This window comes from Esox lucius, chromosome 23 (assembly GCF_011004845.1).
Source record: "Esox lucius isolate fEsoLuc1 chromosome 23, fEsoLuc1.pri, whole genome shotgun sequence".
Classification (NCBI taxonomy): Eukaryota; Metazoa; Chordata; class Actinopteri; order Esociformes; family Esocidae; genus Esox; species Esox lucius.
Genome location: NC_047591.1, coordinates 3,714,551 through 3,742,012, shown reverse-complemented (window position 1 = coordinate 3,742,012; position 27,462 = coordinate 3,714,551). Strand labels below are relative to the sequence as shown.

The following is a 27,462-nucleotide window of genomic DNA, read 5'->3' as shown; positions in this document are numbered from 1 at the left end:
GTTTAGACTCAGGCCCAAAAACGCTTGGATGGACATGGTGATTTTGAATAATTGTTTTTTAATGGGCGACTTGTGTAATAACTTTCAAGTTGTCTGTACCGCATGTCAACCAAATTGTTGTATTTGTATTCTGATGTTGCAAATTTAATGTATACATAAATGCATAATAAAGAATATTGTATTTTTAATCATAGTTAAGTTAGCCCCAGACGAGGGATTGAATATGCTTGCAACAAAAGGCTTGGACCAGAAACCACATATGATATTTAAGTCTCGGTACGATGTGTCCAGCGCTTCTCATGATATGTATATGAACCGTGATTTTATGGCGATAAGGTGCTCCAATCATTGCTAACTCTATGTCTGATGAAGAGGTACAAGACAGCCATTAGAAAAAGGATTGAACAGCCACATATGTAGAAGTGAAGAAAACACACCAAGTCTGTTTGTAAAAAGCAGTCTGAAAATTACCTTTGAAGGGAAAAACACTTAGAAGGTTTTGGTGCAGTACAGCGAAAAAATGCAAAAGAGAAATCATGTGGGGGCAGAATAGGTCCTGAAGCTGGCTGCATGCCTGTCCTATAGTGTTTGTGGGAATGCATATGTTTTCTTGCTCACCATAGTCTGATCCGCGGTCTGTAAGGTTGGGCAGGCCTGGCACAGGCTGGGTAGTGAGGTACCACACAGCGTGCAACACGTCAGTGGCATGGATCCTGTTGTGGTCTGCATGAGGACAGAGGAGACAACATCTGTAATACACACCTAGTCCACCGGAGGGCAGCAACACCTCACAGACCGTACAGAGACAAATGGAGGGCAAAGGAACCGGAAAGCTGGGATTGCATTTTGAAAGCCAATACATCCCTTTGTGGACAGGATAAGCAGCGTTTCGTTTCACACAATTATGAATTTTTACAGTGGTTTCCAATGAATGTGTTCTTCTTATGTTACCGAGTGCTTGACAAAATAGTATTCACAACTCGTAATGTTTGCTTACATGGGATGTCCCGGTATCCATTCTCCAGAGCATAGAAGTAGTTCATGAACTCTCTGACAGGAATCTTGAATGTCTCAAACAGTCCTGTGTCCTCAAACAGGCGGTAGGAAACCTGGAACATTTAGGACAAGCATTAGCCCATCCACTTGGTTGATCTTTTCACAGCAGGCAGTTCAAGTCAATCATGACCAAACAATCCAGCCACCTGAGCTGTTTCTTATCCCATGCATGTCACCCACAGACAATAAAATAAGCTCACATCATCAAAACACTTCCAAACTGCTAACTGCACTCAAATATCTGCTCATCTACCTGAATCTAGATACATACATATACAGCAATTCAGTAAATGTGTACATAAACTGCAAATTCATATAAAGAATATACTCACTATTCAAGTAATCTTGAACTTATTGTGTTGAGTACATTTTGTGTAATCTGTCCCTTTTTACATTTCTGAACGTTTTTACACTAGGTAATGTTCTGGGTATGTGTTTATGTACTTAGTGAATAATGTTGATTCTGATGCTGCTAGTGCTCTCGTATGCAGTTGTACAATATAAATTCCAATATTAAGTTTCAACCAGGAGATGGCAGTGTGATCCAACCTTTATCTCATCTCGTTATATTTACAGACTTCATGTGATAAAGATTACATTCACCTAGTGGTTAATTTAACAAGCTTCAAATTAAAATGTGACTTTTAAAGCAGTAATAATTGTGGGATAGCACGTGTGCAGTCAGGGACCTATTGGGGTTAAATGTCTTGCTTAGGGACAGATTTATATATTGTTTTTATTTAACTGTTACTCGATTTTTCACCCCAATTTCCGGGTATCCAATTTGTGATTAAGGCCCTGCTTCATCATAACTCCCAGCAGGCAGTAAATGCAGAAATATACAATGGATCTTCTGAAGCACATCCAATGTTGTTCTGGATCTTATCACACTGCTCGCTAAAGTCTACATCGGAATCCTTACTCGCAGGTAAGAAGGAAATCTCCGGCCTTCAACTCTCATGCACTCACTAGAGCGCAAGCTGCCGCAAAAATTTGCAAGAACACAATCGTCCAACTGCACATCAGTTCTCACCTGGCTTAAGATGCATCCTGTCCGACCATGGGTTTTCTCCACTAGGTTGAAGATGGGGAAGTTCCAGCTGTTTAGTTGAGACATCAGAGGATCCAGCTCTAACATCACCAGAGGCTCTGGGGCCAACATTGGCTGCGTGTCCTAGACGTCACAGTCACGGCCATTTTAAGAGGTTATGGACAATAGTGTAATACAAGTTTTTAGGAATGAGCTGGTGTTTGGAGTCAGCGCTAGCTTCACATCAACTGCATAGTTTTATAACAGGTCAATAGTGTAGTTGTGTTGGGTAACCTGCTGTACCTCTGGAGGTGGCAGAAGAGGGTGCAGGACAATTCCTTCAGGTTGGAATGACCTGCACCCGTCCTGGGTTTCCGAGGGCTTCTGGCACCCCTCCCCATCGTCCTCGTTGTGGGCAAAGTCACTGCTGTCACTGTGGTTGGTCTCGTAGGTGCTCTCGTAGTCTGACGACGCCACAGTTGGGTCATCTGATTTGACAGATCAGGCGAAATCCGGTTGTTAAGTTAGGAGGTTGACAATTCCCTGACCTCGCAGATAGAAACAGTAACAGGGAGGACGTACAAAGATGTGGGATCTTAATTTGATCACCTCAAGTAGGAAATTAAATGTGTAGTGTTGTGTAAGAGGAAGCTACTGACATGATTTCCTATATCAGACTTAAGTTTCCCTAAACAAAATGTTTCGACCCTTGCAAAAAACAGGAATAATAATCCACCACACTATAATAAATACTTCTTGTTCCTGCTAGATTATTGTCCTACTAATTCAAAACAATCCTCAGACTGTACACAACCTGTCAAATCTAAGGGCCTGCTCTCCACAACTCTGGCTGTATCAAAGGGCGTTCCTCCAGGTTCAATTCTTGGGCCGATCCGAATGTCTGTGTGTATTAATGGTGTCACCAGCAGCCGGTAACTCCGTCATCAGCACCCATGCCCTAAACCAATACTGTGCTGCCCACCCTACAACATATCTTTTATTAACATCCAAGATGCCTTCTTATATTTCATCTACTGAATACCAAAAACCCCAAATGTGTCTTTTTCATTAGGGATGTTTCACTCCTGAACCTGAATATGTCGACGCCCAGGAAAACCTTGGTACATGGCTTGACTGCTCACGCTCATTTAATAACCATATTACCCTCCTTCACTTCAAATTAACATACTTCACCCAGTATCCCTTAATAAAACATGCTGCTCAACTGTTGAGGTCTATAAGCTTGCCGTTAAAAACCTTACCACCAGTGTCTCCTTCAATGAATTGCAAAAGACCCTTAAGCTTCATGCTTTCATCAAACCTCATTCTGTCAAAAAAGAACTAAACAAGCTGCTATCCAATCAACCCACTTGCAGAATCCATCTAACAGATCTGCATGTGTCTCGCTGTTTTCATTGTATTTTGGTGTTTATTTTTAAATTATTTATGTGGTTCGGTGTGTTGTCTTGTCATCCCGTAATTTAATGCCTTTAACTAGGTTGTCACTGAAAATGAAAATCGGTTCTCAGTTGACCAATCTGGTTAATTAACATAATATGAATAAATTAAGAAAATAATTACTGCTTACCAGGTATTCTGTCCCCATTGTCCAAGGAACCTTCTCCACGGCTCAGCTTACTGTATGGTCTCCCACAACTGAGAGGGAAAGAGAAAATTCTAACTCAGCATTCAAAACATGCAGCTAAACCACTAACACGTAATGAGAAGAGAAAAGGAGAATAATTCAGAACCTTTAGAGGAAGCAAGGCCAGCTAAAAGGCAGAAGAGTCCACTAACTCCATAAAATACTAAAACAACAATGTCTTAAAATGAAGGGTGCCATTCAGCAGACCATTTACCGAAAGTGACTTACATGCATGTTAGACGTGTGGCTGTCCCATGCAACTAAACCCACGATCCGATCTCTACCAACTGAACCAGGTGGAAATACATTATCTCTCTGGACAGATCCGGATATGCAAATACCTCCCCATGTGAACAACACAGTCCTGGCTTGCATCTCGTCCTTCGCCGATTCCTCTCAACAACATTGTATATTACGGCAGTGGATGGGTTTCCTGAGATCACTCATTATAACAACTGAAAATCGTGTTGGCGCTATAAAGACGACCTGTACTTTTTCTCCCTTTTCCGTCGCTTCTTGTCTTGGAACATCACAGCGGAGGCCTTCTCTGCGACTCTTTGGCGTCAGTCCGAGTGCCTCAAGCTCAGAGGAAGCTTTTTTTTTTTCCTAGATACTTCTCGTGGACCCTCTGTCTCAGTGCAGACTCATGACGTGACCTAGTTGCTCATCTCTCTCCCATTGCGAGGCACTCAGGACAGATGTGCGTGCATGGCAGGATAGCGAACGGGGATGACGCTATTAAACAATATTTCATCTCCTAGTCACCAAAATTGGGTACCAAGCTTCACTCCAAGTTTTCCTGCCAAACAACCGTTACACAAGACGACCATGAATACAATGTTTAACCGTTTATGCCTGGTAAGCGGGTTGATTTTTGCTAAGTCTGTGGTACCTCTGCGACGGCAAAAAAACTGTGTTTTCTTTATACACGATGTGCAAGTATTTACATTATAGTTATTTGACTGACAATCTTCTTCGATAACACATTTAGTAGATTCAGCGTGCATGTGTGTGTGTGTTTGTCTGCCTATATGTGTATGTGCTACCTGCTACAGAGTGCTGGTGGCCCCCAGTGCGGTGTGGTGGAGCTGGGTGCACTGATGCTATGTGTCAAGGCCCTGTGCAGGGACCGGGCCTTCTCTCCCTGACTGTCCACAGGATCCAACAGGTCCACGGAGCAGGATTTGGTGGTGGGGCTGGACAATGGGGTACCCTGAACTGGAGGGGAGTGGCAGGGAGAGGCCAGAGGTGATATGTTGGAAGGGGTGTAACCTAGGGCGTACAAAGCGTAATTAGGAGTTTAATAGGAGATACACGTGCCCATACACCACACACATGCTCATACAAACCAGGAGCAGTTCCTCACAAGCGAACTCACACAAATGAACAGAGAACAGGTTCTCACAGCTGTGACATCTCTTCAATGGCTTAGTGACATTTAAATCAATCTAATTGAACAGTTTTTTGACGCAGATACCAATCTATGTTTCTCTGAGGGTCTCCTCACGCAGAAACACACAGGAGTGCAGGTGAACACACACACACACATACCTGGTCTGGTCATTCGTCTGTTGTGTAGGTGGTTGGAGGTGGCTGAAACGGCATAGGAGGCGGACATGGAGCGACTTTTGGAGATGGTCAGCATGACAGTGTTGTTCCATGACTCACTGTTCACTACGCTGGAAAGAAAATCAGACAAGGTAGCAACACCTCCATCAGCGTGCACAGTAAAAGAAAGCAGCCTGTGAAAGCTATTATGCAAAACGGGATTCGTTCTGTTGGTTATATAAAGCATCTGTTCAACTCCCACTTCCCTCCAAGATTTTTTTTATTTTAGAACGACAGGAAACATTTTCCCATTACAGCTGGACCAGGAATCTCCATAATACAATCATGGACACAACATGACCCCTTTACGGGTTGGTGACCCCAGCAGGGTTTTAGACTACTCTGACTTCATACGGGATAAAAATCTCCTGGGACATTTATTCTTGTACGTTCAGTCTCCAGGAAGCAGCCAGAGTGAAGTCTGCAGATACCCATCTGACCTGAGGATTAACTGTTCAACTCTGATCTTTGAGCAATATTTAAAACAGTATACAGAAAAACCAATAATAGCCACCAAAAGGGATGTAATTTTGGTCTGAACAACAGACTCTCCCCCACAGGGCACAGCCTGTTCTGAGCATGACACACAGAGTGGAAATGGACTTCATCCAAAGAGTTGTGTATATTTTACCCCCTTTTTGGTTCAAATTCAAGATCACCAAATCATCAGTATGTCCATGTATCAACACTGCAACTCCCTATGGGCTTGGGAGTAGAAGATCAGGACATGCATCCCCCGATACAAGCCCAGCCATTTGCTGTTTATCAAACAACTCGCTATACCAGAAAGTCAGCCAGACCAACACATTAGATGAGAGTGCCTTCTGTCTACAGGTTTTGGAAAGTTTGTAGACTCCTGACCTGCCAAAAGTAGTCAATAGAGCAGTGGTTCCCAAACCTCTCCTGGAGCCCCAACAGCCATCTCACAGTTGAGTTTTTGCCCTGAACTAGCTCACCTGATTCAATAGGTAAGGGTTTGTTAATAAGTTAATAAGTTGATTCAGGTGTGCTAGCTCAGGGATACATCTAATTGATGGAATGGCTGGGGGGGGGGGGCCCAGGAGAGGTTTGGGAACCACTGCTCTAGAGCATTATATGACAACCTATTTGGGAAATTGTATGTTTAATTGCATTTTTAAATGTATTTTTAAATGCATTGTCCAGGTTGTCCAACCTGGACAATGCTGAGCCAATATGCACCACTTGAAAAAGGGGTTATTATCTGCTTGGCAGCATAAGGGGCTAATGTTAGAATACGATTTGGAAGCAGGAAGGCTGGATGTCTTTATGTGCAGATGCAGTCCAGCTGCACAAGGCTGGAGACACAAAGAGACCAGTCCCCCAACATACATGCACACATGACATCCTAACTCCCAAATGACCCATCATTCATGAATAGAAAAATATGCCAGTGCTGCGCATTTATCAAAGGTCTAATATTTCACTATTGTGATGGGCCATAAATGAAGGTTTGCAGCTAGGCTTAATACGAAATCCTGAACCCAGCATGAGCAGCAAGTCTGGACTGAGGGAGAGGGAAAGGTTTTATAATAAGTTCTGTTGTCACACTATTACGTACTTCAGTTTTAAGTACTTCCGTTTTTTTGGTCAATATGGCAACTTATGACGTGATTTCAGTGGCTGATTAGGAGGAGGAAGAGAATAGAGGCAAGGGAAAAACAGGCATGTTGTGTGGGATGACTTGATGTGAAAGGGTGGGTTTGTGAGAGAGAAAAGAACACAGTGCAGATTACCTGCACGGTGGGCTATCGTGGAGGGTTTTGACACTGGCAGAGCGGTCCCTTCGTACAGGTCCTGGTTCTATGGTAGGCAGACCTGTGGCTGATGTGGTGGTTGTCCATGAAGAGGAGATCCTTCTCAACAGGCCGGGGGGCAGGCTCCGTCTCAGACGCTGCAAAACACACAGCTGTGGGTCAGCCCCATCTCTTCGGACATCTTCGGGCAAACACATTCTCTCCAGTTCATTACTATAAAAAACAGCCAGTACATGAGACCAGAGGGCCACCACTCCGGACGAAAGTTTACAAAAGAAGAAGAACATAAGGTCGACAGATGACAGTTTTTCCGGTTGCGAGGGGAACACAACAGATGGTAGACCTGGAGGAAAGTCCTAGCAATCATTATGTCGGAAAAGTGTTACTTTTTTACAGCAGAAACAGATGGGTGCCAGGTGAAATCTTCTGGAGGCTGCAGGAATCATTATTCTCAGTTTGGTATAACGTACCAAATGTTTACAGTAAGGTCCAGAAATATTTTGACACTGACACAATTTTCATAATATTGTCCCTGTACGCCACCACAATTAATTTGAAATGAAACAACTGAGATGCAATTGAAGTGCAGACTTTCTGCTTTAATTTTAGTGGTTGAACAAAAATATCATATGAAACGTTTAGGAATTGCAACCATTTTCATACACAGTTCCCTTATTTCAGGGGCTAAAATGTAATTGGACCAATTAACACAATCATAAATAAAATTTTCATTTTTTATTCTTTGTTGAGAATCCTTTGCAGGCAATGACTGATGGAAGTCTGGGACACATGGACATCACCAAATGTTGGGTTTCCTCCTTTGTGATGCTTTGCCAGGCCTTTACTGCAGCTGTCTTCAGTTGTTGTTTGTTTGTGGGTCTTTCTGCCTTAGTTTTTGTTTTCAGCAAGTGAAATGCATGATCAATCGGGTTGAGATCAGGTGAATGACCTGTGCTTTGCAGAATATTCCACTTCTTTGTCTTAAAAAACTCCTGGGTTGCTTTCGCAGTACGTTTTGATTCATTGTCCATCTGTAAAGTGAAGTGCCGTCCAATCAACTTTGCTGAATTTGGCTGAATCAGAACAGATTATATATCCCTATGTAGGATGGGGAAATGAGGTAAACCCCTTTCTAATGCAACTAAGTGGACATGTAGGAAGAATTGGTGCAGAGTGAGAATCAATGACCTGCGTGATAATTTAGTATCTAATTATTTGACTCCATATTGTTTGTAAACATACGAAAACCTCAAAGACCATGATATGCTGGAAGTTCTTAGTAAAGGTAGCTAATCTTTTCGTCACAAACCAAACATTTAAAAGATTGTATGTTTCACAGCTTACATTATCCTCAATACTCCTCATCAGTCAAGTCCAGAAGACAAGGGATCGTGTAGTAACCTGGAACTCAGTGACGATCAGTCTGGTCACTTCGATTTACATATGTGTATGTGCCTGTATCAGTTATCTTAAGCTCCCATAAGGTGTAAGTTGTTTAACACGAACCATACAGTAAAATGGCGTGTGTTCCCAGGTCTAAAATAAAGTCAATTATGCCCAACGACTCAGGGATGACTCAAAGGTTCTTGGGCCTAACCAAACAGCTCTGAAAATTCCAGTACTCAGCGACTCCAAGTCTGGTCGCTGAGACTTACTAATGTGTGTTATTACCAGTAGCCCTACGAGCTTGATTATGGAGATGAACGAGGAATGCCGCAGTAATCTATATTCCAAAGTAACACAATTTATTCCAATCAAGTAATAATAGATTACATTACAAAACATAGTTACATACTAACACGATTTAACGTCTTCCCAACTAGCCTAACGGTCTACTAATTATACCATAAGTATTTAAGACACTACAGCACAAAGGTGTGTTAGGAACTTCTGTTAAAGATAGACTCCCAGAACTAAGTCAAACTTCTCTACTTATCCCACCCAGACAGGCTGATTACACACTCCCCCATTGCATCTATAATAGGATCACCTCACCTTGGCTAAAACCATGAAAACAAAGAAACTGGCATTCATGCATTTAAATATATTCAATTATAACCATCCAAAGCTAGACACACGGTCTTTCAGGATTCTTCATCTGGTAAGCATTTACCTGTAACAAATGATATATAACATGTACAGCATTGAAACCTATTGGAGAGTTCATCCCTTTATGGGACACACATTAAAAGACCAAACATCAGTGCAGTTAATCTAACGGAAGTCTACTTTGTTGAATTGTCCATCCTCACACCTGGTTTGTCTGAGTTGATGGGGCTACCTTGACCCCCACCGTGTATGTCTGTTCCTTTCAGGAAGCATATAGGCCCATTGGTGTGTGATTAGGATGTCCCACTGAGTTGAGACACCAGACAACACGGCACCTTCACAGACCTTCCAAAACACATATGTCATTACACTACACCTATACACACTTCAGAATTCACCAGGCTGCTTCTGTTTTCTGACACATCATCAATAAACACTAGTGACCCGGTGCCACTGGAAGCCATGCATGCCCATGCCATGACACTGCCTCCACAATGTTTTACAGATGTTGTGGTATGCTTCGGATCATGAGACCTTCCAAACCTTCCCCTTTAACCTGCTAAATTGATGAAGAAATAATGAAGTAATAGCCCACACCTGTCCATGAAACAGATTTTGTGTAAATTGTCCAATTACATTTGGTCCCTTGTAAAAGAGGGGGCTACATATAAATTCCTAAACCCAACCCAATTTGGATGTCAAATTAAAGCTGAGAGGCTGCACTTTAAGCCCATATTCATATTCATTTAATTGTAACTTGTAACAAAATAACAAAACTTGTGTCAGTGTACAATTATTTCCAGAACTAACTCTATGTTGTGTTTTAATATAAGATCATTTTGAGATTTTATGGATGAGCAAAGCATACTGTATAGAGTCATTTAAATGTAATCTGAATTAAAAAGGTTCACCCAATTTTTATGTGGCTTTATTGTTACTCATTATATGCTTGAAGCTGATCCATATTGCTGAGTTTTAACTTGCCATAAATGCTAATGCATTATGAATATATGTCTAAGAACAATATAAAATACTCCATACAAAACACTCCAAAACAATTGATATTACATTAAAATGTAATTCTAGATAATGTATATTCACTGAATGTTTTTATTTCACTGTCCAATGAATCCATATGTTCATGTTTGTTGTTTTAAACAGCACCCTTTCACAGTTTAATGGGACAGTGGGAGAACAAAGACATTATGCAGAATTAAATTCTGATGAGCTTGTTTATGTTGATTTTGGTGATTGGAGTGTTTTATTGATTGGAGTGTTTTATAATATGCTTAGGTATTTTCATTTTGCATTGTAGCAATCCATTCAGAATTGCATGATTATCTAACAACCAATAGTTGTTGTAGCAAAAGGAAATACATACAAAATAAATGGTTTTGAGGATCAAGTGCATGCACAAAAAGAAATCAAAGAAAGCCCCACAAATGGGAGAACCTACCTTTTAAAACAGAGGATACGAGCCCAATTATTCAGTCCATTAAAGGAATTAGTCAAACAACGTTCTGACAAGAACAAGAATGTGTCACTCTTTCACCTGAGCTTAGGCCTGTGTGTTGTACTTGTTGTGTGTGTTTTTGTGTTGTGCTTGTTTGTGTGTTAGGTGTGTGTGTGCATGCCATGTTTGTGGCTACCACAGGCATCAGTTCAGGTCGGTTCCTGGGTGGGAGACCAGATGCCATTGGAGGGCATTGTTCCGGTCCTCCCCGTCGAATGGACCAGCGCTCTGACTCACTGTCAGTTAGGACAGCCACATCACTGTTAAAAGGTGTTTAAATCTTGGTTGCGGCATACCTACAGTGACCTGTCGTCTTTACAACATCTACTGTATATGAACTGAAGAACCCAAGAGGCTTGGGGCAGGATTTAAAGGGATACAGAGTTCCAGACATCTGATAGTATTGAGGAAAACCAAGTTTCTTCCAGTTATTCACAAAAACTGGGGTCAAATCTCAACCTGGGGTCGAGTCTCAACCTGGGATCCAGTCTTGTTCTACTCGGACTGAGCTAGCTCACTTCCTCATATTAACCCTGTTTTGTGTTTTAACAATATCTCATCACGTCTTTTCTGAAATCTAGCTGCTTCCGTAAGCATGTTAACACCACTTTGCTATGCTATTGATTGCTACTAAATGGAACTATTCAATATGATTAATATATTTTGAGAGTGCCTTGGCACAGTAAGCTGCTTATTGCTTATTACAATAGGCTATGGTGCTATAAGCCTGGGATCCAAAAAGTAATACTGAACCCGAACTAATTGTTTGTTTTTCAAAAAGGGCTTGTGTATTTGGCCTAGTGTAATGCGTAACATTCGATTGGCTGCATTTGTCCACATACAAAGTCTTTGGGGTATTCAAGTATAAACAACTTCTCTAATCTAGCCCTGTTATAGACATACTGTAGTTAAACATGTAAAACAAAGCAACATTTTCTCTGGACCGCATTTAGCTAGTCTCTCTGTCTGAGGCCCCAAAATCCTGTGAGCACGCACACACACACACACACACACACACAAAAGCTTGCACACACAGATGTACATACACAAATGTATACAAACACACACAAACATCGTCACCTTCAAGAGGAAAATCCAATTATGAAAAATCCAATATTACGGAGTAGCACTTCTCTTCACGGGAAGTTTCAGTGTTATGTCTAGCAGCCAGTCTTAAAATAATAAGCTGGGACATGAATGGGCAAGCCCATAGCAGACAGTGTTAAGAGCATGCTCCACAACGTCAAAACAGCTCTTAGACGAGAAACAGTGAGAGAACCGCACAGCCAGACATCCCCTAAAACAAACAGGTATTCCGATCTGAAGGAAGGAAACGGGCAGAGGGGATTGAGTAGCCCATGCACATGTAAGGGGCCTCCTCCTCTCCGACCTTCTCTAAAATGTGTTTTGATTATATTTAACTGTAAGAGAGAGAGCAACAGAGAGAGATAAAGAGAAAAAGTTGACTGAAAGAGGCAAAAAAAAAGAGTCAGACGTGAACTCTCGTTACGCTGAAAGGACACCGTTTTAGTCAGATGGGCTCTGTGTTGACACAGCTGCGGAGAGTCCGAGATAAAACAGCAGCAGCGCAGAGGCTCTCAGTCGTGTTATTCTTCACTCAGAATCTGACAGAATATCACCTTAATTCACAGGCGGAGAGTCTGGAGTGAGGCTGAGAGCAGAGACCAGAAATGTGGTCAACGGTGGAGCTGTAGGAGGACGGAGCTGTTCAGTAGGTGATAGATGAGGGAAGGGAGAGGGGATTTAGCTCCTAATGGGGTCTTGACTAGTGACGTACAAGCCAGGCATGTAGCGCCTGAAGGGAGTTGGGTCAGGGACCAACACAGGAAGTCTACATGTGAGAACTGCAATGTTGGTTTCATTTGTATTTATTTAATGGGTGCTTTTATCCAACGCTTCTAACAGTAGTGAGATCATACTGTAGTGAGCCCCCCCCCCCCCTTTACCGGTCCAACCTGGAAATCAACCCCCTAACCTGACATCGCATGTGTCCGGCTGAGTGACACAAGTAACCCACAGGGTAGTTAACTGTCATTTAAATATTCGACCGAATATGCAGTGCATTTGGTATTATTATTTCCCAGCGGTTCCAATGACCTCGCTACGAACCGAAGGCTTTTTACAAGCTGATAATGTGACAATGAAAAAGGGTCCCCTAATTACAGTCCAAATAACCCTAACGACACCAGCGGAACGCAGAGTTCAGCGTGTGAACAGCACCTCATTGGGTTCCTACAGAGCATAACCCAGGTTTTACCTCCCCACGCAAGTGCATGCATGCATTTTCAAGTGCTGGCCTTGTAAAACATTAAAAGCCTTCTGTGGGAATGTGCGTCACTGCTCCCTACATTAAGGTTCTGCCAAGGCAGCACGGGGAGGTGAATTGTGTGTGTGTGTGTGTGTGTGTGTGAGAGAGAGAGAGAGAAAGGAGCTGACTAACAGAAAACAGAAAATATTCTGAATTTCATAGAAAGGTTTGTAAACTAATCGGTGAAATATACATGTTTAGATCACGTAAGCAAAAGACCTGTTTATGTGTGCTAATATATAAGAGTTCAAATTCAAACAATTCAAATGATAGTATTTCTGCCTCAATTCGTGTGGACCAGTGATAGTGGTGTAAATCCAAGTACAAAACAACTTACCCACCCTGTTATTTGGCATGACTGAAATAACCAATGGAGTTGTATAGTCTTAATCATTAAAAATGTCAAGCATTTTATTATGTATAATATGATTTTTCCCATAGAAAATGTAATCACATGTAACAGTGACACATTATCAAATTAATGTTAGTATGTCGTTTTTTTTATAGATTAACACATTTTGACATCATCCAAAAGGTGCTGCTTAGTAAACCAACTGATTTAAGAACATTGCCAATTACTTTTCATTCCTACTGCCTCATATTCTATGTTTATCAACCAAAACTTCACACTGAATACGAAGAATGGAAACATTTTCTAAAACTGATTTCTGGCGGAGTTACAATTAATGTTCTATCCTCAACTGAATTACGCAATATGACACGAAGAGTTAGTTTTACACTGTTTGACTGATGCACTATAACACCAAAGGACATACTGTTGCATCACACTTGAAATAATCATTAAAACAATCTGCTAAAAACTTTCACAGGTAAATGCAGAAATTATGATAGGAACATATAACTTGAATTCAAATATTAAAACAGTGATATGTCATCTCGTGGTATATTGTATGTTTTTATTAGGATCCCCCATTAGCTGTTGTATAGGCAGCAGATACGATTGCTGTGGTCCACACAAAACAGACAGGACCAGCTCAGTTCCATTGCCACATGCATTTAAAAAAAGATACATAAAAATTTAATTTTGAGACAAACAAATTATTCAATAAGAATAGGTCAATTATACAACTGAAGTCTAAAGGCCATGGCACACTGGAGTGATTGTAATCATCGCAAAGGTCCTACGATCGCTAACTCACCTCACGCTGTGTTTTGAAGACCATCACGACTAGAGTCTAACGCTTGTGTTTCATTTAGTTGAATCACTAGTTGCTAGATGCCAACTAGTTATTACAACATTACACTTGTCACATGTCTGCATACAATTATAAGTGTCATATTGAGTAATGAATGACATTATAGTATAACAGTTAAGTTATTCTATCATAAAAGTCACTCTGAATGATAGGACTCTCTACTCTGAAGGAAAATAACAATAAATTCCAATGGCAACCTTAAAAAATTATCACACTGACCTATATCACTTTTCACATCAAGCATGACATCCTGAAAGTAAATATGAATGCTTTTTAGGCGGTGTACCATATTTTAGTTGGGATCTGGTCAGGATAGACAAAAAATTTGCTGGCTACGACCTTCAGTAGCTACATTATAGTAAGGCTAAAATAAAACTGTTTATGTTTATATTGCGACTATTTCTGGTGGATTTTCAAAGTACGCATCCGTGCATGCTTTTTTGGTAAGGGTAAATAAAAACTTTGGTGGCTATATGCATCCGTGCATGCTTTTTGGGGTAATATAGGCTAGATCAAAACCCGTTGGGCAGTAAAAGAGAAGGGTTCTCCACAGTTCTCTCGTCTTGACGAAAATGTCAGTTATCGTCACCTATATTGATAGTTATTGTATGTCATTCATTATAAAATCAAAGAAAGAAAAACAAAAGTTTTTGTACCATGAAATAGCGTTGGCAGTGTATAGTTCTCACTAGAAATTGCTCGATTCTTATGACTATTCCAAGTAGTAAGTTAATAGATACTAGTAAGCCTATTACTGGCTAATATGCTGTTAAAATGGCCAGTGGCAAAAGCTTTACATTTTATAGATGCTATTTGTGGTGGAGGTAAACTTAATAAGAAATGTTAGTCAGTTTAACACCATGCTTAATGCTGTCTAAGGAAATATTCAAATTTGGCGTGATGTTAATGTGTGATAATGTTATCTAATGTCGAGATGCTATACAGACCCTAGGCGAACATATACCACTGTTGCGTAGTGGATAAGGACACAGGCTCTCATGTTGAGTCCAGCTAGGGCAGCAACAGTTGTCACTTTTAATTGCAGGACAGCTGAATTAGGCTTGCCTGGTTCCTTTTCTGGTTTATTATAGTACACCAGTGAACAAAAACATCAAATGATTACATTTTTTTGCAGAAATGTACCTCTCTGCGCCACATGCAGTCCTTCAGTATCTTCTTTGTGATGCAATACCATGTCATAAAAGTATCAAAGTGCGTTATGGTCTGAAATGGCCCCCAAATGACTGTTAAAGTTAATGCCATTTAATGAAATTCCAACAATGTAACAAATACATTTGAAACAATTCTCACCATTGAATTTATTGTAAATCAATGCAGACACCCACAGAGTGGCGCCCAAGGTGTTGCTGAAAAAATAAATAATGTGTTTGTTTGGGGGTAGGGGTGTTGATATGTTTTATTTAAACTGAGGGCTGTTACTCTATATAATTGTGCAGTTGTGCACAACAGTTCCTTACATTTCTACTTCTCAGATTTAATACTTCTATAATTCATTAAATGTGTCAGCGGGTCGTAGAAATGCACCTTTTCATTAAATGTGTTTTTTCAATGCTGTTAATGCTTCAGGACAGCAAAACTGACATCATTTCTTTGCTCCCAACATACTAAATTACAGAGGTCTTTACCTTTGGGATGGCCAGTCTCTCCTTCTCAGGCCCGTCCTCGGAGTCGGAGCAGGTGTGTGTGTCACCGAGGGCCTGCAGAGGGCCAATCCGTGGCCGGTGCAGTGGCTGCAGGGTGATCTGGGTACTGAGCAGGTTGCTGACGGCTCTCAGGGAACTGCAGGTGTTGGGGGGCAGCGAGGGGTCCGCCAGCAGGTCTGAAATCAGTCCATGGGCCTCCCCCATCACTGCTATGTCCACTATTACACTGGTGCCCGACGACTGAGGGAGAAAGAGAGAGGGAGGAGGGAAAGAGGAAAAGAGAGAGGGAGGAGGGAAAGAGGAAAAGAGAGAGGGAGGAGGGAAAGAGGAAAAGAGAGAGGGAGGAGAGTAATAGAGGGTTAAAAAAAAAAGAGGGAGGAGGGAAAGAGGAAAAGAGAGAGGGAGGAGAGTAATAGAGGGTTAAAAAGAAAGAGGGAGGAGGGAAAGAGGAAAAGAGAGAGGGAGGAGGGAAAGAGGAAAAGAGAGAGGGAGGAGAGTAATAGAGGGTTAAAAAAAAGAGGGAGGAGGGAAAGGGGAAAAGAGAGAGGGAGGAGAGTAATAGAGGGTTAAAAAGAAAGAGGGAGGAGGGAAAGAGGAAAAGAGAGAGGGAGGAGGGAAAGAGGAAAAGAGAGAGGGAGGAGAGTAATAGAGGGTTAAAAAGAAAGCGGGAGGAGGGAAAGAGGAAAAGAGAGAGGGAGGAGAGTAATAGAGGGTTAAAAAGAAAGAGGGAGGTGTGAAAGAGGAAAAGAGAGAGGGAGTAGGGAAAGAGGAAAAGAGAGAGGGAGGAGAGTAATAGAGGGTTAAAAAGAAAGAGGGAGGAGGGAAAGAGGAAAAGAGAGAGGGAGGAGAGTAATAGAGGGTTAAAAAGAGAGAGGGGGATAAAGAGATGGGACAGGAGGCAAAGAAGTGTAGGGGAGGACAGGACGGAGAAAGAGGAAGAAAGAGGAAGAAAGAGGGGAGGTAGAAGCAAATGGAGTGTAGGGGGAGAAAAGGTCAGGGAAGGGAATGAGAGAGAGGAAGCAAAAAAGGGTCAGTCAGCTCTTCTACTGTTCAGTACAGCTGACGCGATGCAGAGGTGATGCTATCGCTACGTTGACGTCACGGGAAGCTGACGCACACTGCCTCTACCTCTGCCCTGGTACATACCTGCGTGTGTGTGTGTGTGTGTGTGTGTGTGAGTTGGAGGACTGCAGAGGATGGCAGAGCCAACAGTGAGGCCAAGAGAAAGTGTGTGTGTCTGTGAGAGAGACTGGGAGTACTTTCAAAGCAGGAAAACCGTTTCTCCTCTTTCATCTAATTGCATCTCAGTTAAGTGTGTAGGCTGTAATACAAACAAGGAGAGAGGTTTCAGTCTGCCATTTTCTGGGTTTCCCGCGTGTCTAACACGGGTGTCCGCTGCTCTTACTGAAAACGCTCTATTGGCAAGGCAGTAATGGAACAGGCAGACAACAGTTGCTGTGGTAATGGACTCACACACACTCATCCGCAATACTGATGGTGAACGCCGCCTCAACGTTTCAGCAGCTTGACAAATCCACCGCAATAACCAGCATTAAAGCAGAGAGGGGTACATTTTGGTGGGACTGTTTCACACCAGGACACTGCTCTTCAATGGGACACAAAGACACACACGGACAGAGCCTCCTTAACTGTTAAAACCTAACCCCAGTCTACCCGGGGAAAGCTAAGACTGATGCTAACAGTAGTCCGATACTTTTTATGTTCCACGCTCGTCTAAAGACAGTTGGAGAGCTGCTGACAGTGTTTACTCTCCAAGCAGGGATGCGAATAATCTTATCCAGGATGACTCCTAATGCCATAAGAACACACACCGCTGTGTGCGCACTGAAGCAATACAAGCCTCTGCTCAAGGGTCATATGCAACACGCACACACAGAGAAACCATATGGTGATCCAAAACCCATTCAGACTCAATGTACTCCACATCACTCAGATGCTCATTTTCACAAAAGTCTATTTACAGTATTACATTAATCACTACCCAGCTCTCAAGCTTTTGTACTTTCATAACAAAACTAGTGTGGTAAATGCAGCCCTGCATTGTAAAGGGAATACAAACCCACCAGTCAGCTGTAAATTATCAACACTTAAAGCAGAACACAGCTCCGCTATTCCTGCAGCCCAGAACATCTTTGGCTTTACAACCTTGCCTCCGCCCATATGAAAAACAGTATATAAAAATGAGTGCTGTCAAATTATAAAAATAATAAATTACGATCAATTGCCTAATTTTCAGTAGTTAACTGCAATTGATTGCAATATTAGGACATGTTCCATATAAAAACATTGCATTATGGTACCGAAATTTAGCTTAAATATAAGGGATTTTTAAGGATACATTTTGGCCAAAAGTTCAATGTATTTATAAGCCTTTCATGCTTCCAGTGTCATGGTAGGCCTACATCCTCTGAGCAATGTTTGAACACACACGCATGCAGTCTCTCTTTCTAACTAACATTATTGAACATTTCTGGTCATTACATACTGGCTGGTTGTATTGGTCTGTAAATGACTCTTTACAAAGACATTTTCAATATTGTTAGTAATGATTCAGTAAACCACATGGCTAGACACTTCTGTTGAAATCAAACTTTGGTTAAGTGAAGCCCTTACGGATCTGGTACAGCTTACTGGGATTGCTGCAGACAAAATAAGGAAAATTGCTGAAAGTTTAAAACAACGTTTTCGCAACGCACAAATAAAGAGCCTTCTGTAGTTAGCTGCTATAGCAATGTTAGCTTTGAATTGGAGCAAATGGGTGGCAACAAGGCTATAGGCTAGCATGTTTTGTTTTTTAAATATTATCTATTCAGCATCTGGATGCCTCTCGCTTCTTTACAGCACAGCCAGAAAAAATAGTTAACAGCAACAAAACAATAATGGCGTTAAGCATTTCAAATGAATTGCATCATATTGCATTTGTCATGCAAGGCCAATTACAAAGAGTTGTATGATTGTTTTCCATTACGGCCAATAATGGGCACATGCGCGTTTACTAAGCTATTCCTACTGAGCTGTTAACTGAATGGCCAGGGGATGAAGGCAGATGATAGGACCGCTGTGCTGTGATTACCTCAATCATACAGGGATTCACTGTAGCAATAAAACTACACCACAACTCCAGCACTACAATGCTAAAATCTGTCAAGAGGTTGACTTATTTTTAACAACCTGCTGAATTGTAGTGTAATCTTAAACACCAACTGCTGGGACTGAAATATATGAACTGTTTGGAACATCAAATGTAAGACAAAGTACAGATTTGTTTGCTTTGTTGTTTCTAGGAATATGGAAAAGTCAATAGTCAATGAGGTGAAGGGCTGATACATGTACACACTATTTGTGTGCACGCACAAGTGTTTGCTGTTCTCTGTGTGTGCCTGAGACTGACTCAACAGCCATTGAGGCGGTCCAGGTTGAAAAATGTATTGACCAGGAAACCAATACATTTTTCATGTCAAAGGTCATCCATGCTGGGTCGGAGCAGGCCCATAATGAACACTTACTGTCAGAGCAGAGTTTAATGGAAGCCTGGATGCCAGTTGCCTGTCACTGTCAATACGATGCTAATCAGCTCCTCACCCAATATAACCCTCACATCAATACACACACTCACACACACACACATTTACTGGAAACATCATGTAAATGTCGTATGAGGGCAGCGAAAGCTCCCCTGTGGAGGGACGGAGAAAGAGATGGAAGAACGGAAGAGAAGAAGAAAAAAATGTCACACTAATAGTAATACATGACACAGCACCATGCTCGTACATATAGAGTGGGGAAAATAAGTCTGTCCGTCCATATTGTATAATGACCGGATGAGTGAAGAAACTGTTGCAGCATAACTTCTCTCCGGACAAGCACCCACATTATACAGCATGTAGCTCAGCTGTGTAAGAATTATGAATTAACAATCCAGTACGACTTAAAGGATAATTTCACTTGTTTGAGCTTGATATTTGTTGATGACAGTTGCTCCACGAAAGGTAGTCTATGGGTCAAGAGAAAGTTCTCTTTAAACAGTTAACTTCAGCCACCGCTAGATAAAAACAAATGGAAGTAATGGTGTCATGTAAGCATGTTTGTTTATAAATTATTTAATCCCTTTTAAGTAGCATTAAACAAAATATGTAGTTGATTTGAGGTATTTTATGCTCATATGCCCCCATTACTTTGAGTAATTTTGAGCTAGCAGTGGCTAAAATTAGCTGAACTTTTCTATGGCTGTTTAAAGGAAACTGAACCATAGATTACAGTATCTCTTGGTCTATTTACTATTTTCAGGGTAAGGATCCCTAAAACATTACGTTTAAAAAAAGTGCAATTGTCCTTTAAGTAAAAACCATTTTCAGAAATATATACATTTTGCCAATTATATTCTGGGCTCTGCATCCTAGTCATCTGTGGATGCAAAGCATGCTTTATTAGGGCTAGACCTTTTTCACTCATGCTGTGCTTACTTGCTGAGCAAATTAAGTGACATCACAACCCAGCACTCCACCCTACTCCCTCTCCAGCGCTCCCTCTCCAGCGCTCCCTCTCCAGCGCTCCCTCTCCAGCGCTCCCTCTCCAGCGCTCCCTCTCCAGCGCTCCCTCTCCAGCGCTCCCTCTCCAGCACTCCCTCTCCAGCACTCCCTCTCCAACACTCCCTCTCCAGCACTCCCTCTCCAGCACTCCCTCTCCAGCACTCCCTCTCCAGCACTCCCTCTCCTCTGTCTTTCTTCAATTTCTCTTTTCCCCTTTTAACCTCCACTCATCTAAGCTGCACTGGTTCATGAGACGTGTCAATAAGTGTTAGGAAAGGTGGAAGGTGGAAGTGTCCCACCTGATTGATTGGAGGTGGGGATGGTATTGGATACATCTCCATCTGTTCATACATACATTAATCAGCCACAATATCAGCCAGCGCTGCCCTTATTTCACAGAAACTTGGATGAATGGTGGATCCTCCTATAGATATTGAACAGTATAGCCCAAAAGTGTCGCCATATCTGAGGGATGAATTGTTTAGCATTACTTAGTTAACAAAGGCACGGCCACAAATAGGCTATGCCCTTGATGGTGCTGAGTTAGACATCCTGTAAGCAACGTCATAAGAATGAGCTTTGAGCGCCAAGAATCACTCTCTCCAAAACCCACTATTAAACACACACGCACGCACAAGCATGTAGATTTGTAGATACGTACACACATATGCACAGACACACAGACACGCACACACGCGCAGGAGTGCTGGTCAATAAGCGTAACCGGGAAAAGAGTAACAACAATCGATAGGTATTTTTCTGCCCTGCTGCCAAAGCACACACAGTTGAGTTTGTAAAGGGGGGACTGTTTTTAACCATTTTAATTTCTGACACATGCCATTTTCAACCAGTGAATATGTGAAGTAGCTGCGTTAAACTGTGGTAAGCACTACAACTGGACAACTCTCAATGATCAGAAATCACTTCCTTTCTTTACACACTGTCCTTCCTATGCACTGAACCCATTTTATTTGTTTGGGTGCCAGCAGACAAAGAGGAAACAAGGACGCCGATGGAGGCCTTTGAGACACAGCCCTCCCTCTTCTGCAGAATGACTTTCTCATAAGTGTGTCTGTGCCAAACAGAAGCGAGCACACAGTAGCACAGTATTGAGTGATAAATACGATGTTGAAATTGTTGTTGCAATCACTTTCTGTGGGAGGTTTCTGCTCTTTCCATCCCTCTCCCGTCATCTCTCTCTCAATCTCACAACTTTCTCTCGCTCTATCCATCTCTGGTGCTGTCACTCTCTTTAACCTCTCTTGCTCTCTCAAACCCTCTCTCGTCCCACCATCTCTCACGTCGGTCCCCCTGCTCCAATCCTCTCTCTGTAAACAGAGAGCGTGGCATCGTAAAAAACTTAAAGCAGCGGAGCGCAGTCACAGACATTTACCACATTCTCAGGTCAAACATTCTCAGGCCTGTGCCTGATCTTACAAGAGATACTGTATGCATAAATACACACGCAGAAGCTTATTCACATGCACGCGACAGGAACACAACAGTACTTGCGTACCAATACGTGTGCACGCTCCCATGTGCACAGACACACACACATACACAAATGCAAACCTTAGTCTTACATAAACAGAATAGACGATTCACCATCATCATCTTCATTACTTAAACACATCATTAACTCCTCAAACATCTGGGCCGTGGTGGCTGATTCACTCAAACGGGCCTGAAACCAATGCTGAAGCAGATGGCTAATAGCTTTCCTCGAAGCGGCCTGATCCTCTGCTGGCTTAGTTTTTCCGGATCCAGCCAATTTGTAAGCTAGTCAGTTAGAGGAGCTGTTCTCCCATGGCTGCAGGGGTCTACTTCAATACAAGGAGATAGGGTGTATGTTTGGGATCAATCCTACATGCATATGCATTTCTGTGTAAAAGCAGTTCAACCTGAACAAAACCCATTACAGCTCTTTCTTCGCTCATGTCTTTACAACATCCTGTCGTCGTGGCACGACGGCCATTACCTGGCAGTAATGGATCCTGCGTGGCCACGCGACTGGATAACGTCCCTGAGACAGAGGGAGAGAGAGAGAGAGAGAGAGAGAGAGAGTATCGGTGAAGGGGTGTCGGCTGGTACACCTTTGTACACAAAGGTTTGTCTGACTATGAGTCTTTAGTTGGTGTGCATCAAGTGATACTGCGAGAACATAGAACGGACACAAAGTTCAGGAAGTGGAGAAGTATTGATCCTGATGGGTTTAAAAACACCCATCGCAAACAGATTAAGAGTACGGAGAACAGTGAATGGCGCACATACACACACACAGACCCAAGGGAACTGCGTGTCAATATCTGTCATTGATTGAATAGAGCTAGGGCCATAGTAGCAAATACTGTAAATCCAGGCTCTAATCCCACCGTGAGTACATTGTAGTGAAAAATCTCTTCCTAGCGTTGACCCACAAACCTTTAACAATTATCTTATTCAATTGGACATTTGTACATTTACTGTTTACACCAATCATTAGTTGCAAATATATCCATAGCAAGAAATTCACAATCGGCGAAACACTGACGTTTCGACATTTAAAAGCAAAAAAATCATTAAGGTTTAAATGGCTAAGTTTTGGTACGCAGATGTGTTCAGATGGTGGCCTCAGTCCACAGGCTGAATGTAGTTACCAAGGTGGAAAGTGAACAGCTTGTCAGTTACTAACCAGCTGACATCCTTTATACACCCTTACAGTAATTACCCTGTACTACTGTACATACAGACATACTCTAACACAGTACAACACAGTATGCTTACCAAGGTGGAAAGTGAACAGCTCATCAGTAACTAACCAGCTGATATCCTTACTACACCCATACTGTAATTAACCTCTACTATATAGACATTGTACAGTTCTGTTTTTCTCAGTTTTTGCTCGTCCCTGAATGTAGCCTGTTGTGTTTGGGTTTCTCCTTTGTTCTTAAACATAGCCTGTCCTTTGTGTTCTGATTGTTTTCACCTGTTTGTTGTTCAGTCCTCGTTAGCACCCTATTTAGTTTGCCCAATTCTGTCAGCCCTTTGTTGAGTCATTGAGTCTTTTAGTGTGTGTCTTGCCTGCCAAAAGTCTGTGTTTTTGCCTGCCTCAGTTTCCTTATTAAACCCTTTTGTTTTCACTCAGCTCTGTGCCTGGTGTCCTGCTTAAATCAAAATGTGACAGACATACTCTAATACAGTACAAAACAGTATGATTTCACTAAACACTAGAGTATTACAACAGCACTTTTACAACATAAAGTAAACCAAACCCTCATATGACAGCACTCTACACTATCCCTTAAGTCAATACAATAATATCACAGTACTTTACACTATACCCACAGTGAAAAGCACACTAATACAGTCATACCACAGTACATAGTCAACCACTGTCCCCTAAACTAGAATGTTTTCTTTCCCCATGCTTTGACCCTCAGTTAATTGACCATCTGCCCCAAAGAAACTAAGAGGACTATGCCAGCTAAATCAAGGCACCTCCTAACTAACAACTGCTAACTAAACAGCTGACCTATTATACTCCAAAAACTGTTCTTCATCCAAAATCTACATGGAACGGTAAAACTGTAACTTTGCACATAATCTGTAAATTAGTGTCAATTAATGTATATGCTTATATGCCTACCATTTAGTTTACTACACATCAATGAATTTCGTCTTACAGCAAGTAGATGTTTGTTATGTCCCTATATGCATAAAACCAGCAGCTCACACCAAGTAAACTCCTGGTAATGTGCATTCTCCTTTAGCAGATACACCTCCGATTTAGATCACAATCTTATCCAGATTCAGACCAGTGACGTTTCTGTTACTAACCCAACACTCTATAATGACTACATAGACTACTGTGAGGGGGATAGACAATAACACTGCAGTCTCTGGTGCTTACCTGCACACAGGAGAATTTCAATGGTTTGTATGACATTAAGCTTTCCATTGGCTCTCAGCAACCAAACCCAAAACAAATCCCTGTGATTCAATGTCTAATGACCTCTGAACATATATTTGTAAAAATGTCTATCCTCAGAACTCACTGTCAAATCGATAGTACAAGATACAATTGTTCTCCCAGTGCCAAACAACAGTAAAGTTATGCTAAATATCCCAGGCACTCTGCAGTGCTGTGAACTTTGGAGTGCCTTCTGCAAACCTTGACTCATTGTTTTTACATTTGAGATATTTAGCAGACAGTGTAATCCAGAGCAATTTGCCTTGCTCATGGGCACAATGGCAAATGATTAATATTTTCGGCTCCGGGATTTGAAACAGTGATCATTCAGTTACAGGCCCAATTCTCTAACCACATTTCAGCCTGGATAGCTGCTAGGTTACATGTGTTTGACACACTCCAGCTATAGTAGTTTCAAGGTAGTTTCAACAGTGTATAAAATATAATGAGATGAACGCCACACCCGCAACCCATGTCATTCAAACCCAAACCCCCCAGCCACACAAAGATTCCCAGCAAGTACACACAACCAACACATGACACAAACAGTCGTATAAACACCCACCTGTTTGGGAGGATGGCCAACCTTCCGAGAGCATCTCACGGTACGAGACGTGTAACACTTGGTCATCATGGCCACAACCAACGGCAGAAACCCAAAGTTTGACTACCAGCTCTTCCTCTCAGGTGCCTTTGGGTGCGCTCTGCCCTGTCACGCGTCCTCCTCAGAATGTAAGCTGTCACTCCTCTCATCTTCTCGCACGCCCCTTCACAACACTCTCTCTCTCTCACCTCGTTCTCTCCTTGGCCTCACCAGCCAAACATGCACACTCCCAGCCACTCTGTTCCCTTACCCTGCTCCGGCCAATCTGGCAACAGGCTGCTCACACAGATCCTATTTTGTTAACCCTATTGAAAAATAACATTCCTGCGAAGCAGAACATGTTGTTAAATTGAAGTTGGGTTTACCGCTAAAAGAAACGGATCAAAATCTACAAAAATGTCCACTCATGATAATAATTCCCATTTTCTTCCACCGTACGTTACATTTTCTTCTCATATGAAGCCTGTGCACCTGTAGACGGTCCTCGATGCATTGCACCGCCAAGGTGGGCAGAGGGACAGTAAGCACTTATACTGAAAATAGCCCGTTGCTAGGAGATGCTTGGGTAAAGAGGAAAGTGAGTCCTACGGAATAAAATTGTGGTTTGGGTTCAATTGGACGCACCATCACTTCCAACATGTTTCCCTTTTATAGGTAATAGTGGGACTGAAGTGTGTTATTTACATTAGTTCCCCGCCAACCACACTTCATGGACAGAGCCTAAATGGCCAGGGACCTCAGGGTACGATGTCATCACGATACCAGGGAGTGCTGTGGCGAGAGGTGGCAACAACAAATAGGTTCCACAGTTCCACAGACCTACTTTTTACACAGATCTCAAATCAGTTTACCTCAGCAATCCTGACCTTCACCACAACCGGGTGTGGGCAGCACACTGACCTTAGCTTTTAGATTATAGTCAAGGGATAAAATCATATATCGCTCTGCAACTGCTCAGTGCTACAACCAGCCACCCCAAGAAGTTAAGTATGTCTTGCACAAGACTGATATGGCAGTAGAACGAGCTGACCAGTGGGAAAGGGGAGACGCTAACAACGGGCAGGCCGACAGAGAAGTGAATATTTAGCATTATTGATTTCTTGCTCAGTCAGTGTTCGTTTCACACAGGCTTACAAATGGAAGCAGCGTCCCCTTTTCAACCCATTCATCCACCCCCCTCCCATCTTTTCTCCAGAGAATGAATGTTCTGGGATGGCTGAGAAGCACTAAGGAAAACACAAGGCTTACAAAGGGCTGCCCACCCGCCAACCGACCCCCCCCCCCCCCCCCCCCCCAGCCTTCACGAACCACACCCCTCTCCCTGACCCATCGCCCCTCGTGGCCTACCTGGTGTCCCCGGGGGCCTGTTTTGTGGTCCCATTCAGGCTCTGAGATCATCTGGAAGCAGAAGCAGAGGCGAGACATAGAGGGAATTCCAGTTCACCTCCAGTTCACTCCCGTCATGGTCCCGCTGACACGCCACTGTACTACAGTGGCTTTGAGCTGTCTTCTCCTCGCCCTCCACTCCCTCTCTTCTCTCCTCCTCCATCTCCTCCCCCTCCCTACTCCCCCTCCTCACCCTCCCCATCTAGAGCTAAAAATACACAAGAGGCGGTGCTGATGAACAGGAGAATGTCGCGGACGCTCAAGGGCTGTATCTACACATCCCTTGCTCTTCTTCCTCCACTCCACCCTCCCTCTCACACTCCTCATTTAGTTCAGCAAGGCATTGGCGCTCATCATTGCACAGTGAGACTGGGGAGAAATCGAGCCTCCCTGCCCAGCACAACAGCTTCGACAAGGCTGAAACTTTACTCACTCTAATTGGCTAGGGGACAACACAGAGATTCTTTTACACCGGCATAATGTTAATGCAGAGGGTAGAGGCCTGAGACGTCCCAAGCTGACTGAAACATAGCTAGAATATTGTTTAAACAACAAGGTGAATTAGCCTTTCCGAGAATTGTACTATCAATCTACGTTCCTACTCTCACCTATGGTCATGAGCTTTGGGTCATGACCGAAAGGACAAGATCCCGGATACAGGCGGCCGAAATGAGCTTTCTCCGCAGGGTGGCTGGGCGATCCCTTAGAGATAGGGTGAGAAGCTCGGTCACCCGGGAGGAGCTCAGAGTAGAGCCGCTGCTCCTCCACATCGAGAGGGGTCAGCTGAGGTGGCTTGGGCATCTGTTTCGGATGCCTCCGGAACGCCTTCCTGGGAAGGTGTTCCGGTCCCGTTCCACCCAGAGGAGACCCCGGGGAAGACCTAGGACACGCTGGAGGGACTATGTCTCCCGGCTGGCCTGGGAACGCCTCGGTGTCCCCCCGGAAGAGCTGGAGGAAGTGTCTAGGGAGAGGGAAGTCTGAGCATCTCTGCTTAGACTGCTGCCCCCGTGACCCGGCCCCGGATGAAGCGGAAGAAGATGTATGTATGTATGTATGTATGTATGTACTATGTATGTATGTACCAACC

At 42.7% G+C, this 27,462-nt stretch overlaps 1 protein-coding gene across 1 annotated transcript in view; it reads right to left on the bottom strand.

The window, feature by feature from the left end:
• pde3a (phosphodiesterase 3A, cGMP-inhibited) overlaps positions 1–27,462 on the bottom strand; it is a 91,418-nt gene that overhangs the window by 22,632 nt on the left and 41,324 nt on the right. Inside the window, exons 2-10 of the mRNA XM_010899639.3 lie at positions 15,869–16,126; positions 7,094–7,251; positions 5,283–5,410; positions 4,778–5,003; positions 3,675–3,742; positions 2,390–2,574; positions 2,090–2,230; positions 998–1,109; positions 619–723 (exon numbers count right to left, since the gene is read on the bottom strand). Of these exons, the coding sequence (XP_010897941.2) occupies positions 619–723; positions 998–1,109; positions 2,090–2,230; positions 2,390–2,574; positions 3,675–3,742; positions 4,778–5,003; positions 5,283–5,410; positions 7,094–7,251; positions 15,869–16,126 (1,381 nt within the window). The remainder of the gene's footprint in view (positions 1–618; positions 724–997; positions 1,110–2,089; positions 2,231–2,389; positions 2,575–3,674; positions 3,743–4,777; positions 5,004–5,282; positions 5,411–7,093; positions 7,252–15,868; positions 16,127–27,462) is intronic.